Source organism: Leptonychotes weddellii, chromosome 11 (genome assembly GCF_054177405.1).
Source record: "Leptonychotes weddellii isolate Sample4059 chromosome 11, ASM5417740v2, whole genome shotgun sequence".
In the NCBI taxonomy this organism is placed as follows: Eukaryota; Metazoa; Chordata; class Mammalia; order Carnivora; family Phocidae; genus Leptonychotes; species Leptonychotes weddellii.
Window position 1 is genome coordinate 78,533,114 of NC_138379.1, and position 18,643 is coordinate 78,551,756.

The 18,643-nt window shown below is 41.7% G+C and overlaps 1 protein-coding gene across 1 annotated transcript in view; it reads right to left on the reverse strand.

The window, feature by feature from the left end:
* JHY (junctional cadherin complex regulator) overlaps nucleotides 1–2,654 on the reverse strand; it is a 44,124-nt gene extending 41,470 nt beyond the window's left edge. The window contains exons 1-2 of the mRNA XM_081797355.1: nucleotides 2,498–2,654; nucleotides 2,320–2,402 (exon numbers count right to left, since the gene is read on the reverse strand). Of these exons, the coding sequence (XP_081653481.1) occupies nucleotides 2,320–2,402; nucleotides 2,498–2,654 (240 nt within the window). The remainder of the gene's footprint in view (nucleotides 1–2,319; nucleotides 2,403–2,497) is intronic.
* Nucleotides 2,655–18,643: the final 15,989 nt, after the last annotated feature.

Here is an 18,643-nt window from a genome sequence, read left to right on the forward strand (position 1 = left end):
AAGCCCTGTCAATTCTTACACTCATTCTCTTCCCTCCCCAACTATAAATTACCTATGCAGTGAATGAACAAAAGATTGCTAAGAAGGATGCCCACCCACATAAGCGTACATATTGGCTATCTCCGAGGAGGCAGATGGGGGTGGGGGGAATGGGTTTGAGAAGGGGAACAAGGAAGTTTTGTCTGTAATATTTTATGTCTATAAAAAATACATCTGAGGGGTGCCTGGGTGGTGCAGTCGGTTAAGCGTCTGGCTCTTGGTTTAGGCTCAGGTCATGATCTCAGGGTCCTGGGATCGAGGCCCACATCGGGCTCTGTGATCCGTGCAGAGTCTGCTTGAGTTTCTCTCCCTCTCCCTCTGCCCCTCCCACTCATGTGTGTGCTCTCTCTAAAATAAATTAATTAAAAAATATATATCTGAAACAAATACGGCAATAAGGGTTATATGGTGTTTTTCTCTGTACTTTTCTTTAGGTTAGAATTTTGTCATCATTTACACCAACAACAACAACAAAACCACAAACATCCTCCCACAGCACTATGATGTTCAACAAGTTATTTGATCTCTGTTCGCCTCATTTTCCTTATCTGTAAATGGGAAGAGCAGCATTTTTCTGGCAGGATGACAATGAAGAATTAAATGAAATTATGGATGGCCCTTTAAAAAGAGATACTGTTGTCATTTTAATTATGATTACCATCTGGTAGTTTCTTTGTCTATCATGAGTTTACCCTCTAATTCAGAATGCACCGGCTTGCAGGATAATCTTCCTCAAACAAGGCTTCCTCTCATGGTCTTCCTAAGAACCTGTATTCTCTCCCCCTGGTGTCCAGGCCAAGCAGGGGTGACTGTCTGGCTGACGCCTTCCCTGAGCCCCTCCTCTTCCTCCCCCAGCACTGGGGCTGCACCTTGCTCATGGCGCCTACCACCTGCACTGTACTTTGAGATCCCTAAGAAGCAAATGTGCTTGATTCTGCCCGATAATATTTGCAGTGGAAGAAATAAGGAGGGAAAGCAGAAAGGAAGAAAAAGACTCAGGGCTGGGCTCTAATTCTGGCTCCTGCAGGCGCCCTTCCTATGACTGCCTTGCTGGGACGAGTTGTAGCGTTCTGTGTTCAATGCCCTATCTGGGGTGTGGGCTGGTTGCATGCTCGACGGCCCCTATAATCAGGCCCCTTACGCAGTCCTCTTTCCCTACGCTCAGAACAAATCCTCTGCCACCAAGTGGGGCTTGAACGTGTCACATGTTCACTCTAATTCGGTTCTTGTTTCCAAATTTTTACCTTCTCTCCAAAACCCTGCCTGCCCAAGTTCTAAGCCTTCTAAGAAACTTTCCTCAATATATTTTACCCATTAAAAAAAAAAAAAACCTAACACATCTATAACTTACAAAAAGCTAGTCACTGTTCTACATACATTGTGTATATATTCATTTATTTTCGCCTCAAAACTCTGTGAAGTAACTGTTATTATCCCATTTTAATGATGAGGGAACTGAGGCACAGAGGGATTAAATGGACTTGGCCAACTCACACAGCCAGTAAGTGGCAGAACTTGAACCCCGATGGTCTGCTTTGGACTACACACTTTGTCAGCCCATGAAAACCTCTTTCTAATCAATAGCTTTTAACTTCTTCCATACTGTGTCATATAATTTTTTCATTAAAATTGAGTAATGCACTAATTTATATTCTCTTATATTATTTGGTAGCTCATAGCATAATGTTAACACCCCATAAATACTGATTATTAGAAATTAAATCTTTATATGATTATGTAAGCTGTGGGAGGTAGACCTTCATAAGCTCAGGTAGGACTGTATTCCCAGAATGTATTTACTGACACTGATAGCAGTCCTGGGAGATGGACAGGCCAGATCAATTTGACAGGTGAGAAGAGTGAGCCACAAAAGAGTTAAGTGACTTATTCCGAATTATACACTAAACAGCAGTGCCTGGACCAAATCAACACCACCTGATTCTAAGTCATGGCACTTTTTTATAGCAGGCTTTCTGGAATCTCTCCGAGGTCAGGTCATAGCAGTGGAGACACTTGGAATACGGACAGGAAATAAGGAGCAGGAGGAGTGCATACACCCTTATTAATACCTATCCTTGTCTTTTGCGTATTTTTTATTTAAAAAAAGGGCGTGGCAAAAAGCCTGGCTTTAAGCTGTCCTTAGGCGCTTGGGAGCTGTCTCACACACATCACAAGGTGTTCATTACCATAGCCTGTCCTTACTGTTGCTTGTGATCTACCAGTGATGACTTAACTTACATTTCAGAACCCACTGTTGTTGTACACAAGCCAATTCCTTACCTGTTGTCCATGCCATTGTTCTGGGTATGGAGGTTTTCTCTGCCATCCTTCTGAGCTACTTTTCTGCTTGCTTCCTCTTCTGTCTCACTCAGGCTTTCCTGTTGAAGGCTTTCCTCCTCTAAGCTGTCTGGCTCCATACTGTTGTCCCCCCGGATTTGGTCTTCAAACTGGGACTTACTCTCTTGAGTGAAGCTTCCTGAATCAGATTCCAAGGAGTCTTTTGAAATCAGATGTAAGTCCTTCTTGAAAGGTGGCTCTGTGGACCGGACCTTTAAGTTGGTATGATGAACAGGAGATTGAATTGAGAGCTTGGGAATTAATTTACTATGACTCATCTTGAAAACATACAAATATGAATATGAATACAAATATTCTTGATGATAGGAGCAGTTGGCTTGAGTATTTAAAGTTGTGGTTCACAAAAGCATTACCTAAAAAAAAAAATTGTATTCGTGTCACTTTGTGACTACAGAATTCTCTTTAATTTCAACGTTAATCAAACATTTAAGTGAGCAGAACCCTGTTACATTATCTGCAGCCTTTTGTATGTACCCTTTTGTATGGGGAAGGTCTATTGGAAAAACTATTGTGTTCTCTCTACAGAAACACATCTGATGTAGAGTTCATAAACAGCCTGAGTAATCAAATACAGCTTTATTGAGGAAATCAAATGGCTGGATTCCTTTTTCTACCTTCCAAGGGCCTATTACAAGCCTGGACAAAGCTAAATGGTTAATTATGGACGGTACATTGATGGCTTTATTTCAAATACCCAGGGCACCAATATAAATATGCCATGTTCAGGAGTATTCATGAATAGAGTAAAACAGGTTCAGGGTCTACCGTTTGAAAAGTAAAGGAGAGAGCAGGGAAGAACGTGGTCTCCATAGCTGGAACTGTAAAGAGGGAAGCTGTTTTGTACCTGGGTCTATATCGGCTGGTTTCATCATTTAGAAGGCATTTTGGCCCCCCGGTTGCCACTAGGTAGGAATAAGTAATTTAGGTGGACATTACGTGGAGATCAATCTCAGCTCAGTATATAAAAAAAAGAACAATGATTAAAACTGTTTAACGCAAAATTTGGAGGCTTTGTGCATACTGCCACTGAGTGATTCATGGCAGAGGCTGGATGTCTACCTTCTTGAAAGGGATGCTGGCCTTGAGAATATTGCGTGGGTGGGAGATTGGCCTGAGTAACAGCTAGGGTCCCTTCTAACTCGCTTAAGTGTGTGATTCCAAGTGAGCCTTCCTTGTCTCAGAGGGCTGCCATAAAGACCCATGAGATGGTTTATGGAAAGGGTGCTCTAAGTTCGTATCACATTGAAAGGAGATGATGATTTTGGATTGTGCTTCCTTTCATCTCTCCCTAGCATTTCTATTTTGCTCAGTCTTCTATCTCACTGCCTTTATGCTATTTTTTTTTTTTTTCTGTAGGTCAGACAACAGAAACTTTTACCATCAGAGATTCCAGGGCTTGCTCTTGTTCTTTTGGCAAATGCTAGCTTTAATTAAATAACACAAACTTATTCCTATTCCTTGCACTGCTAATAATGTTGACCTCGTTGCTAACACCATCAACACCTCAGAGGAAAGTACCTTAACAAACAAAATAGATGAAAGGTAGCATTCAGATTTAAATGCATATGAAGTGGTTTTCTTTTTAATTCAAAATTCCCCAAGCTGGTATTATAAATATAAATAATATATTATTGTTTAACTGTACAGACTGCTATATCATCTTATTTTAAAAATACATAGTGTGTCCTATCTTATTTTAATATTGACAAGTAGATTAACTCTTGCTTTTTATGGAGTTTTTAGAAAGCAGCAAATCCACCAAGTACTAACTAACATTTTAACAGAAACAGTTTGTATAAACATCTGTAAGAGTTTTACTGGGGGAGTTTAAGTCACTGTGCATGGGATTGTTAAAGACAAAGCTTAAAATAATCATTCTATCTCAATTTGGAATTGCTCATGAAATCATTCAGTACCCTCAATTGTTGTTCTTAAGTGAGATGGACTAAGGTTTCCTAGAGTTAATGAATAAAAAAAAGTCCATAGAAGAAGATTATTTTGGTGTAATTAATGAAATCTGGAATAGTGCAGAGAATAGAAAGCCAAACACCAGCAAAGCTGGGGCTTTGGTGGAGGCCTGATCTTATAAAGGCATGAGATTAAAGAAGGAAAAGCTGGTATCTCGAATAAATTAGCAAGTAGGCATTTTAAATGTCATGAATGTGGCTCCCTAGTGGCACAATTGTTTTTCACTGAAATTTCGGACCGAGAGAGGCTGACAACCTCGTTACAAAAGTAAACAAGGCAGACTGGGATATTGCCAATGGTATCCAGGCACTGAGACGCGGCAGTTCCCTAGGGTTCCCTTCAAGACCTTGGGTCTCCTCCTCTAGTACTGGGAGGAACGAATTTCCGTCTGTAGGTGAAAAGGCACCCTCCTTGCTCTGGCCAAGATGAAAGAGAAAAAGTTGCCCTGTTGTGGAACAGCCCGGAAGCTGCCCACAAGGGACGATCGGTTTGTTTTCTCTCTTTGCCTCTTTTCTGATGGACAAGACCCGGCAGCAAAGGCATCTTAAGGTCAAGGAGGTGACAGGTCCCTGGGGGCGGGGGCGGGGAGGGAGTCTGTTGCCCTGGGCAGTTCTTTATCAACAGAGGACAGGGCTGCTCTGGGAGTCTGGACACCAAAGCCTCTCCAGGTGCCAGTTCCTGGGCCCTCGTCCCTGCCTTGCCACGGTCCCCCACTTCCTGCCCGGGCCCCAAATGCTGTCCGGCGCGGGCTCGTTGGGGTTCTCCTGGTCCTGATCCAGTTTCCTCCTGTCCCCACCCCCAGTCCCAGTCCTTCCCATTTCCCTCCCCCGGCGCGCGCACCCTCGTTCAGGAGGCAACCGCCTGTCACCTGCCCAGTGCTCCTCGGCGACCGCGACCCCTGCAGCCTGCATCCTCCTGAGCCGCCACCACCCGACCTCCCTTCCTACTGCCCCGCCCCGCCCGCGTGGCTGGTGCTGCCTTGGAGACCGTGGCCAACAGAGCGCGCCCTGGGCTCCGCTCAGGGGGCGGGGCTCCGCTCAGGGGGCGGGGCTCCGCTCAGGGGGCGGGGCCAGCGCGGAGGCGTTTCCTGCCCCGGCAGAGGGGGTGGGACTGGTTGTGATGACAGCGTTCGAGGTCGGGGAACTCTGGGCCAGGCTGCTGTAGGGCCACCCTGACTTCCCATCTTTGGAAAGCAAGGAAAGGCAGGCCACTGAGTGGGAGGAGATACTTGCGACAAATACTGCTAGGGCAGGCAAAGGACTCCTACAAATCAAGAGAGAAAATCCAGTGAAAGAACGGGTAAATGACTTGGATAGGAATATTACAAAAGAAATCCAAATGGCGGATAAATATTTGTTTTTGATTGAAAAGGTGCTTAATTCATTAATAATCAGAAGAGGGCAAATTAAAACCATAGTGGATATCTGTGACTCCGTACTCACCAGATGGGCATAAGTCAAAATATCTGACTGCGCCCGGGGTAGGGGAGGATGCAAGGCAAAGAACCCTCATGTGCTACAGAGGGGAATGTGAAGTGGCGCAGCCACTTTGGCGAATCGTTCGAGGTTAGCTGGAATATATATATATCCTATGACTCAGCAATTTCACTTTTAGGTGTCTAGCCCCCAAACTTATGCACCCAACTGAAAATAACTGAAACGTCCATCAACAATAGAACAGTTCATTAAAATGTGATATTCCATACCCTGGCCTACTATACAATAAGGTCAATGAATGAAATACAGCAACAACACAGAGAGATCTTAACGCCTCCGCCTCCTGGTTTCAGCTTAGGTCCTGATCTCAGAGTTGTGAGATGGAGCCTGCGTCGGGCTCTGTGCTCAGTGAGGAGTCTGTTTATGTTGCTCTTCCCTTCTCCCTTTGCCCCTCTTCCCTGCTCAGGCTCTCTCTCTCTCTCTCAAATAAGTAAATCTTTTAAAAAAAGTGTTGAGGAAAAAATCCCTCAAAAATACATATTGTATGATTTTATATATAAAAATTATAAACAGAAAAATTTAAACTGTACTATCTATGGATGTACAGTTAATGGAGAGAACTATGAAAAGAAGCAAAGTAGTGATTGTCATAAAGTTAGGATTGTGATTAGCTCTGGCCTGCATGGGGGGCGGCGTTGGCAGAGTGTGCGATTGTATTTCCTGACTTTTAATGCTGGTTACATAGATAACTCATTTTATAACAGTTCATTAAGCTTTATTTACATTCATGTATATCTATATAGAATATTTCACTATTAAAAAGCCTTTAAAGAAGAGTAAAAAAAAAAAGTGTTGGGAATTAATATTCACATTAAAAGAGCATTAAAACCACAAGTAGATTTGAATAACTAGCTGCAAAGAGGGAAGGATGATTCCAGTTGCCTCATTCATGATAGGAAACTGAGAATTGGAAAATATCTTTACTACTCAATTTTACTATTTTTTATTTTGTTTTTTATTCGAGTTAGATATTTTTTTAAAAACTTCTTTTTTTTGACAGCAGGTACCTTGTCTTATGAGTATACAACAGAACCTCAATGTTAAGAAATGAAAGCAAGGGGCGCCTGGGTGGCTCAGTTGGTTAAGCGACTGCCTTCGGCTCAGGTCATGATCCTGTAGTCCCGGGATCGAGTCCGCATCAGGCTCCCTGCTCAGCAGGGAGTCTGCTTCTCCTTCTGACCCTCCCCCCTCTCATGCTCTCTCTCTATCTCATTCTCTCTCTCAAATAAATAAATAAAATCTTTAAAAAAAAAAAAAAAAGAAATGAAAGCAGGGTAGCCAAAACCATTGGTGCTGTTCTGCCCAGCATATTATACAGATTAACATTAGAGCTACTGCAAGTGTGCAAACCAAGCCCAGGCAGAAGGATTTGTTCCCCACAGCAGCTTCTGGAATATGTTATGGAGTTGTTGCTGAGTCATTCCCTTGTCTGCCTCCTCATCTGCTGGTCTGTGGAAACAGATGCTGTGGTTCTTCAGACCCGTGAGGTGCTTTCTGCACTATCTAGAAAAGATTTTATGCTGCTTTTCTGCAAATGATATTTCCTATGAGATTCAGGAATCTACCAATCCAGCAGCTACTTTCAGAGACTAGTCACACCCAGAACATGGGACACCCTGAGCCTGATTTTCCTCCTTCCTCCTCTGTAACGGCTCTCCTGATTATTCTGATTTAAAGCAACTAAGGGCTGAAAGAATAGTCACGATTGGCAGTTGGGGTCCAGTCAGGAGACAGAAGCCACACCAAGTTATTTTAACAGAAATGATCTCATGTGAAGATTTATGAACTGAAACATTGAAAGGAGAACAGGAGTATCGCCTGGAAGGAAGCCACCACCTGCCCTGTTTCTAGGAGAACCCTAGGAAGAGTTTGGAATTATTAAACTTGACAAGCTTGGAGGAAGGGGCCAGAGCGGGGATCCAGGCCTCCAAGGAGGAAATATAAAGCTGATGAGTGCTGGTGTCTGAAAAGGGGTGATGAGGCTGGTTCTGGGGACTTGGGAAAACTAGAAATCAACTGCTGTTACTGAAACAAAGAGGGAGCGAAGACGGAGCAGTCCCTTTTCCCTTTTCCCGTTTCCAGCCTTGCGGTCTCCCTCTAGTGCCCCCTATTGGCAGGCTTGACAAGGAGCCGGCGGGAGAAAGGCGGTGAGGAGGGTTTGCCCCCATCACAGCCGACTTTGTGGGTGTAGTTGAAGCTGAGAGACCCTGGTTTAATAAGCAGCACAGCAATATTCTCTTCTTCACAGTTCCTAAGAATTACCGCGTACAAGCAAAGCCATAAAGTGCATCATTTTTCTCAGCTGTTACGGCACTAATTATACTAAATCTATGTATGAGTAACACTTCCCAGGGTTTGCAAAGTGCTTTTCTGTGTATTACCTGTTCAGAATTAAGCTGGCAACCCGACCCTAACCAAAACCCAAGAAGAGTGAGAAACACAAGTAAAAAAATCATCAACATAGATAGGTTAGTGATGCTGGACTGATTTGAATCCTTCTCCAGTGTCCTTCATCCATCCCTGCAGCTCCCTACTTCCTACCTCCCTGTCCTGTGCTGTTACTCGTGCTCTGCTAGCACAGTCTTTCCTCCACTAGTTCTCACCTCCCAGACTGCTACTCAGTCTATATGACCTTACTGAGCTTCGTCTCCTGCAGGAAGAATTTTCAGATAGTCCCCCCACACTGTCCTCATGACTCTTGACCCAGGGTAGTTCTGAGTCCAGGGGAAGATGGCAGCATCTGGAGACATTTTTTAGTGTCATGACTTAGGGAAGGGGCTACTGGCATCTACTGGGGAGAGGCCAGGGATGCTGCCAAATGTCCTGCAAATGAGTGGGACAGTCTCCACCACCACAACCCAACTCCGTTCCAAAGGTTAATAGTGCTGGGGTTGACAAACCCCATGCTAGACTAATGGCCCTCGGGCTGTGGCCCCAAGCTACCCAAGTGCATGCTTCCATTGTTACAGGAGCATACCTGTGGTATTGTATTATTTATGAGTTACTTGTTAACGATTCTGTCACCTCCTTACTCTATGATCAGCTCCTGGAGAGCAGGGACTAGCATTGTGCGTGCCGCTCAATAGATGCTCAGTAAGTGTTGAAAAACCACGGTACCCTTATAATCTAGCCCTTGAATGGAGGATAGATAACGGCAGCCCTATTAGGTCTTTTAATAGAGATATGCTCTCATTTGGCACATGACTCTGATGATTAGATAATTTATTATTTAAGCCCAGGATATGCTCAAAAATAAAAAACAATTGCTATTAACAGATATAAACTGAGGGCGCCTGGGTGGCTCAGTTGGTTAAGCGACTGCCTTCGGCTCAGGTCATGATCCTGGAGTCCCGGGGTCGAGTCCCGCATCGGGCTCCCTGCTCGGCAAGGAGCCTGCTTCTCCCTCTGACCCTTCCCCCTCTCATGTGCTCTCTGTCTCTCTCATTCTCTCTGTCTCAAATAAATAAATAAAATCTTTAAAAAAAAAAAACCAGATATAAACTGAAATTTTCATAGGTAGCTAGGAAGTGTGGTTATTCTATGTGTAACTCTAACAAGTTTAATCTTTTGGTTCCTTTCCATATATGTTAGATTAGGAGCCAGTTAGAGGATAAGGAAAGGCACCCTGGGGACAGAGAGAAGGGACATTGCCATCAAGTGAAGAAACAGCAATATCACAAAAGTAAGAGATGTTCAGAAAAACAAAGCAACTTGCAGTCGTTTGGCGTAGGCAACAGGTAACCCTCTAGTGGAAAACTGAGAATCAGAGTATGACAACAAGCACAATGATTACTTTCCATACTGACTAACTTTTACAAACTCACACAGAATAGATCAGTTTAATAAATGTGAGTAGAAACATAAAAATCATGTAGTATATTTTACAAAGATTTTTTTCCTCCAAATATTAAAATGTTTAAAATTTCAAGAGACAAACTCTTAATTATCCGCCCACCCCCAGCATTTATTTAGAATGACCATTCGAGATTTTTATGAAGTTGTAATAAGTATGTGTTTATAGTGCAATTCAACAGACAGAAGTAGATAACTCTAACCCTGTTCCAGAAGATAGAGTCGAGTGCTGAGGGACCCTAGAGGGGGAGAGGGAGATTCTGCCTGGCTGGAGCCAGAGGCTTTAGGAACGAGATGATCCTATAGGGCGGCTCTTATGAATACAGAGCAACAAATCATCAATGACCGCCTTTCTTCTAGAATAATTTTATTTTTTATTTTTTTAGAAAAGATTTTATTTATTTATTAGAGAGAGAGAAAGACAGGGAACACAAGCAGGGGGAGTGGGAGAGAGAGAAGCAGGCTTCCTGCCGAGCAGGGAGCCCGATGCAGGGCTTGAAATCAGGACCCTGGGATCATGACCTAAGCTGAAGGCAGACGCTAATGACTGAGCCACCCAGGCGCCCCCTTAAAAATAATTTTAAAACATTTTTTAATTAAATTTTTTATTATGGACATTTAAAAACATATACAACAGTAGAGAGAAAAGGATAATGAACACACATGTAGCCCTCGCCCAGCCTCAACGAAGACCAACATGTGAGCAGTCTTGTTCCTTTTTTTAAGGTATGAACTGTCTTTTTTTTTAAAGATTTTATTTATTTGTGTGTGAGAGAGAAAGAGAGCACAAGCAGGGGGAGCGGCAGGCAGAGGGAGAAGCAGGTTCCCCGCTGAGCAGGGAGCCCAATGTGGGACTTGATCCCAGAACCCTGGGATCACGACCTGAGCTGAAGGCAGACACTTAACTGACTGAGCCACCCAGGTGCCCCAAGAGTAAATTTTTAAAAGGAGCTTTCTATAACCAATCGACTATTCCATTCACATTAAAACATGCATAATTAAAGCCTTTAAAAAATGTTATGTTCAGAGAGCTAGCATTGTTTCTGCTGTCAACTAGATGTCTTGGATGATCCAAAATTATTTAAAGGCAAATCTCAGCTGTCATACGATTTCATCTGTAAGGTATCATTTTTAAATAGGGATCATTTTTAAATAACTGCAATAGAATTATCACATTTAAAATAAAATTAATGACTCCTTAATATCATTTAGTACTGAGTCAGTGTTCAGCCTTAGATCGACTTCTAAATATCTTCTCAGAGTGGGTGGATTTGAATCAGGATTCAAGTAAGTTCTACAAAGTGCTTTTTTAAAAAAAAATAACAGCTTTGAGATATAATTCACATAACACACAATTCACCCTTTAAAAATACTTAATTCACTAGTTTTGCAACCATCACAACTATCTAATTCCAGAATATCTGTCCCCCCAAAACCCACACCCATTAGCAGTCACCCCTCATTCCCCTGATCTTTCAGCCAGTGGCAACCGCTAATCTACTCTGTCTTTATGGATTTGCTTATTCCGGACATTTCATATAAATGGAATCCGAAAATACATGGTCTGTGTGTGTGTGCATGTGTGTGCGCATGTGTGTCTAGCTGCTTTCACTTTGCGTAATGTTTTCAAGGTTCATGCATGTTGTATGTATCAGGATTTCATTCCTTTTTATTGCCAAATAACATTCTACTGCATGAATATATCACATTTATTCAATTTCAACCTTTTTAAAAAAAGATTTCTTTTTTTTTAAGATTTTATTTATTTATTTGACAGAGAAAGACACAGCGAGAGAGGGAACACAAACGGGGAGTGGGAGAGGGAGAAGCAGACTCCCTGCCGAGCAGGGAGCCCGATGCGGGACTCGATCCCGGGACTCCAGGATCATGACCTGAGCCGAAGGCAGTTGCTCAACCAACTGAGCCACCCAGGCGCCCCCAAAAAAGATTTCTTATTTATTCATTTGAGACACAGAGAGAGAGAGCGAGCGAGCATGAGCAGGGGAGAGAGGCAGAGGGAGAGGGAGAAGCAGACTCCACACTGAGCAGGGAACCCGACGCAGAACTCGATCGATCCCAGGACCCAGAGATCATGACCTGAGCCGAAGGCAGGTGCTTAACCGACTGAGCCACCCAGGTGCCTCGATCAATGAATTTTTAAAGTATTATTATGAACTCATGAGTTTTAATTTATTTAATACCTTTCAGCTGTTTTGCTTTTTGATGCTTGAATTGTTTCATTTGGGGCAAGTGGAAATCCCTGAGGGGTCTGCACAGATTGGTTTCCGTGTCCTTCAACACAGCCCCAGAAGAGTCTCTGAGAGCTTCCTTGCTTTCTAGTATAAGATGGTCCAGGCTCATCTTCATACATTTCTTGCCCCAACCTGAAATCAGCCATTTCTTCAAGGAGTCTTGGGCCATTTTAGTGGGAATAATATTTAGAGACCACAATCTGGGCAGTAAGGATGCTTCTTGGTACTGGAATGGTTACCTTTTCAGTGGAAAAAACTAGGAAATACCTTTTTGTGTCTTTTTTCAGGAGAAATATATGAGCTCATGCTTTTGTTTCCAACTTAAACATAAGAACACAAGGCTTTTACTTAACTTACTTGATTTTATGTTTATATCTCTTTCATGCTGAAAATCTTAGATCCAATGATATTAACATAATTAGTTAGGCACTTTATCCTCCATAATATGTATTATACTTTCAAAATGGCTATATTAATAATGTGATTAACAATACGACTACTAAAAGCAATTTAAAATTTATTTGCTGTTCTTTTGTCATTAAGGTATATCCTGCTGGTGTATGCAGTCAAATGTCTGTGTCTTATTTTTATTTTTTTAGAAGATGTATTTATTTGAGAGAGAGTGCACGACCCTAAGATCGTGACCACAGCCAAAATCAAGTTGGATGCCTAACTGACTGAGCCACCCAGGTGCACCCAAATGTCTGTGTTTTAAAGTAACTTGAACTAATTATTCTCTGTGCTGCAGTTTTTGTAAAGAAATTAGTTTTTAAATTTGATTTAGTCTTTAACATGATTATATAAGTCATTTGCATAGTTCCAAGCCAGATATTTAGGGAAGTCTAACTTCTAGCCCCATCCCTTCACTCAGTCCCCTCTTAGCTCATATAGGTGATGATTTTTGTTAGTTTTTAGATTAGTTGTATTTAAAAAAATCTAATCCAATATGTATATATTTCTAACCTAACCCCTTTCTCAGATTAAAGGAATATATGTACTCTCTTCTGTACTTTGCTCTTTTTTCATTCAATAATAAATCCTGGAGATGAGTCTACAGACATATACAGGGAACTACCTTATCATTCCTTTGCATAGTTATATAATACTCTACTGTGTGCCCAATCAGTTCCCTATTGATACATACTTGAGTTATTATAGATGGTGCTGCAATGAATAGCTGTGATGTTGTGATATAATAAGAAATATATATTTGGTCTTCATCCTGATACCTGGCACAGAACTCCTAAAACACTTGTAATTTCCTGACCAATAAGGCTGCTGGGAGCATCTTTTATTCTAATATTTGGTCTTTGTCCCAGGTTCCTGAAACAAGAGCTGCTAAAACCCTTGGAAGATTCTGAGTGATAGGGGTGAGAGGAGTATCTTTTGTTATTCATAATGAACCCCTTTCAACCACATCTGAGTTTACGCTAGTGAGGTGACTCTTGGCCCTTCGATAGCTTCAGGATGGTGGCTGTTTGTCAGAGGAACCAACCATGAGATTAGAGGGTTGGAACTTTCTGCTCCGCCTCCCAAACTCGGGAGAGGGGCTGGAGATTGAGTTAATCACCAGTGGCCAATGACTTAGTCATGCCTACTTAATGGAACCTCGATAAAAACCCCTAAATAATGGTGCTCAGGGAGCTTCTGGATTGGTGAATTCAGCCATGAGCTAGAAGAGTAATGCAACCCAACTCCACGGGGATTGAAGCTTCTGTGCTTGGGACACTTTCAGTGCTCCCCCTGTGTGCCTCTTCATCTGGCTAGTCATTTGTATCATTTACAGTATCCTTTACAATAAACTAGTAATAGTAAGTAAAGTGTTTCTCTGCATTCTGTAGGCTGTTGTAGAGAATTATCGAACCTGAGGCGGGGGCCCTGGGAATCCATGGCTTATAGCTGGTCAGCCTTGTGATTGGCATCTGAAGTGGGGACAGAATTATGGGACTGAGCCCTTAACTTAACTACCTCCAGGTAGTTAGGGTCAGAATTGAATTGTCGGACACCCAGTTAGCGTCCAGAGAGTTGGAAAATTGGTTGATGTGGAGGAAAAAGCCACACATTTGTTGTTTGAAGTCTTGTGAGTAAAAAAGAGTCCATAAGAATCTTGTACATATGTCAAATTGTTATTTTGCTGTTTACCTTTGGGTTTGATTTCTAAAAGTGGAATTGTTGGGTCAAAAAGGAAGTACTCATGTAATTTTGCTAGATTTTGCTAAGTTCCCATTCATAGAGGCTGTATTATTTTACGTGCCCACTAGCAACATATGAGAACAATTTCTTCCCTACAACCTGGCCAACAAAGCATGCTGTGAAATGCTTGAATTTTTGCCAGTATAATAGATAAGAAATAGTATTTCAGTGTTGTTTTAATTTTGCATTTCCCTTATGTAAGTGTCATTTTATATGTTTAAGAATAATTTGCCGGGCGCCTTGGTGGCTCAGTTGGTTAAGCGACTGCCTTCGGCTCAGGTCATGATCCTGGAGTCCCTGGATCGAGTCCCACATCGGGCTCCCTGCTCGGCAGGGAGCCTGCTTCTGCCTCTGACCCTCCCCCCTCTCATGTGCTCTCTCTCTCTCATTCTCTCCGTCTCAAAAAAAAAAAAAAAAAAGAATAGTTTGCCTTTTTTTCTGACTTTTTTTTTTGTGGAGTGGTATTTTTTTTCTTAAAATTTTTTTTAATTGAAGTATAGTTAACATACAGTATTCTATCAGTTTCAGGCATACAGTATAGTGATTCCACAATTTTCTTTAATATTTCCCTAATTATAACCCTTTGTGGTATAATTTGCAAATATTTTTTTCCCGGTTTGTCATTTGTTGTTTACCTTTTTTTTCCGCTATAAAAAGGCATTATGTAGTCAAACTTATGTAGTCAAATTTATCAATCTTTTGCCCTCCTTACTTCTGGATTTTGAGTCATTTTGAGGGAAATTTCTCCCACTTGTAGGTTATAGAACAATCAACCCATGGTTTCTTCTAGTATCTCTATGGTTTCATTTTGTACATTTCTGTCTTGCATCCATTTGGATTTTATTTCTGGTTTATGATGTGAGCAATACTTCTGATTTTACCTTTTTCTGTATGGATGTCCAGTTAGTAAAATGTTTATCTTTTCCTACTGATATGAGATACTATCTTTATCATGTGTAACATTTTTATTTGATAGTCAATATTCAAACCTATTCCTGCCATTGCTACTGATTTATGAGATGAGGTGGCCATGTTCATCAAAAGTCCTCAGTGCCACTGGGTCTTTCTGTGTCTGTCTGCAATAGCAGTCCCTTTGTGCTCTGTTAGCTTTAAAGTTAAAATTCTGCATGTTCAGTTATGGGGGTGTTCTCAGGAAAGAAACCCAGACTCTGTGGTCTCCATACCATTGTCTCAAACTAGTACAAAGAGAAGACAACTCAGGTAGAGGAGAAAAATGCTAACATTTGTTATATACTTATTATGTATCTAATATTGGGCTAGACTTCGCCTGCATTATATCTTCTCATTTAATCCTTATGGTAATTCTGTGTGAGGAGAATTGTTATCCTCACTTTACAGATAAGGAAATTGAAGATACAAGAGGTTAATCATGACCAAAACCAAGCGACGACAGTTTGGGAATAAGGAATTGGGGGAAGCAAAAAAGAGAGAGCATTCTCTCATTTTAAAGAGAAATATTTGTTCTATGTTTGTCTCCCGTAAAGGGGGTAATTCAATTTAAAAGTTTGGTCTGGATAACTGAGGCTTAGTCTCCCTCAAACCACATTGGAAGTCACAGGGTTTAGTATTATTCTAAGACATAATTTTTATTTTACAAATTGGCACCTAATTCAAAAGAGGTATCCTTTTTTTAAGATTCAATTTATTTGAAAGATAGAGAGTATGTACAAGTGGGGGAGTAGGGGCAGAGGGAGAAGGAGAAGCAGACTTCCCATTGAGCAGGGAGCTCGATGCAGGGCTCGATCCCAGGACCCCAAGATCACTACATCAACCGAAGGCAGACGCTTAACCAACTAAGCCACACAGGAGCCCCGAGGTGTCCTGTCTTCATGAAAAATTGTGACCCATTGTTTCATGGGTTTGCAGAAGATGCAGAATTATTTTCTTTTTTTAAAATGTCTATACAGGATGCTCTCACAAAGTTAGCCCTCTACATTTAGGCAAGATCTTTCCCCCGCTCCCCTTTTTAGATCAACTGTGAGACATTTGGGGGAGAACATAAGCTTTTACTGCCTTACTTTTAGTTTGCTTCTCTCTGAAAATCAGATGTAGAGCAGAAAATGTAGGAAAAAATTAACATATTCACCAGGTCTAGAGTAATGAATGCATCACAGGAAGGAAGAGGGCTCTCTCTTAGAAGGTGTAACGTTGTAAAAATAGAACTACATCTCATCTAGATCAAAACCCCATTATAAATATAGCAAATTACCATGACCTCAACCAGGGGAAGTAACAGGACATTATGTTGTTAGGCTAAATTAGTGGACTCACGAATGATTGGCAGTTCAAACCATCTTTTTCATCTGCAGGGAGCCTCACTACTTGATGTGTGCTCAGTCTGTTGGGTAGTATAATTTTTGCTCTCTGTTATGTTCATCTAATGGTAGATGGTAAAAATGATGCCAGAAAATTTGGTTTGGGTTGGTTTTTGGTTTTGTTTTTTAATCATTTCTGAGAAAGTAACATAAGCATCCTTTTGACTTAGTTCCCCAAAAGTAAGATTAAGAAGGATCATTAAATGGAAATTTCTCAGTTTTTCCTTAGCCCTGTCATCTGATGAATAAGAAGATGTGAGCATGAAATGGTCTCTCGGGGATTTAAGTTATATTGTAAGGCAGGAAGCAGGATCCCATTTTGGTCTTTTTAGGAGCCAATATATCAAGTTTCTAATCCCAACTGTCTTACTAATTAGTTGTGTGGCCTTTGATGGGCTGAGGAAACCTTTCTGGGTCTCAGTTCCCTCATCTGTCATACAAAAGAATTGCTCTAAGTCAGTGGTTCCCAGACTGTGTTTGTGAGGACACTAATGTTTCATAAAACAACTGTTTCGTAGTTCACAAGATGATCCGTTTTGGAGCTGTCATGTAAAATTCTGTTCGCCTGGTTTAAATAACAATATGGGGCTCTTCATCTCACTTAACAAGAAGTTCTGAAATATTTAGCAGCTTAACAAATCATCAAAGATTCCATGTCATTTTGTTCCTTTTCTATGCCCTTCTCTCTGTGTTGGCTCAGATTTCCTTGATGGGCTTACAATGGCTGTAGCAATTCCAAGCATCACTCACAGTTATGAAAACATTTTAGGGGAAGGAAGATGCTTTCATTCTGAGTATCTCTTTTTATCATTAAGAAACATCTTTATGGGGCACTTGGGTGGTTCAGTTGGTTAAGTTTCTGACTCTTGATTTCGGCCCCGGTCATGATCTCGAGAGTCCTGAGATGGAGCCCCAGGCTGGGGCTGCTGGTGCAGCCTGCTAAGATTCTCTTCCTTTGTCTCCCTTGGCCCCCCTCCCTCTCTTACTTGCTTGCGTGCTTTCTTTCTCTCTAAAAAAAAAAAAAAAAGGAGAGAAAGAAAAGAAGAAACATCTTTCCCAGAAGCCCTCTGGGAACTTCCACTCACGTCCCAGTGTTTGATGTATACAGCATAAACTGACCACTAACAAGGGGAATGGGACCATAACTGGTTCAGACCAATCGTGATTTCTCTTTTCGGTTCGGATGAGGTTCACCTACCCTAAAGCACAGGACTACATAGTGTGGGATGGATACTGGAACAAAATCATAGATCCATTTAGTAAGGAGGAAGACATGGGCAAATGGTTACTGGGTGGGCCAACATCATGAATTGCTCTAGATGGTTAAGTTTGAGCTTTGCTGGGTTAAATGAAACAAGAGATTCCTTTATAAGAAGACTCGGGAGAGCCTTTGCTATGCTAATGTGCATCACCTCTATGGGCGCGATATAATGTTGAGCACTTTTCAAGCTTATCTGAGCCCAGAAATCTTTCATTTTCCTGTCTTTCCTCTGCTCTTTGCCAAATTTAAATTGAGAAATATTATTCCTAATTCAGCTTTAATGATAGTATATCTGTTTCAGCTAAAAAATTCTGGCTTATGCTATAGCAAGGCACCCTCACCTACTGGAATCTCTCAGGGGGCTTTAGAAAAATTTGCCGATCCCGAAACTCCATCTTCAGGTCTGCTGAGGCCTATTTTTGAGGACAAACTTGGGAATCCCAGTTTTATGAAACCTTCTCAGGTGATTCTGACGATTAGCTGAGTCTGCATTCTGCTTTGCATGTTGCTGTAACATTGGCACCTTAGTTTGGCTTCTTGCATAAAAGGCACCAGAGCAATGGAAACATTTGCGGTGAGCACACTTGGGGAGGATTATCTGCAAACGCAGACTTAGAGGAGCACGATACAGTAGCAAGATTTAACCAGACATGACGAGCACCATCTCTGTTCTCTCTGGACTGTTTTCAGAATACAATTTCTGCTCCAGAGCTGTTACAAAACTATATAAATGGCATGCCTGATCTTTTTTTCTTTTTAAAGATTTTATTTATTTATTTGAGAGAGAGAGAGAATGAGAGAGAGAGCATGAGGGGGGGAGGGTCAGAGGGAGAAGCAGACTCCCCGCCGAGCAGGGAGCCCGATGCGGGACTCGATCCAGGGACTCCA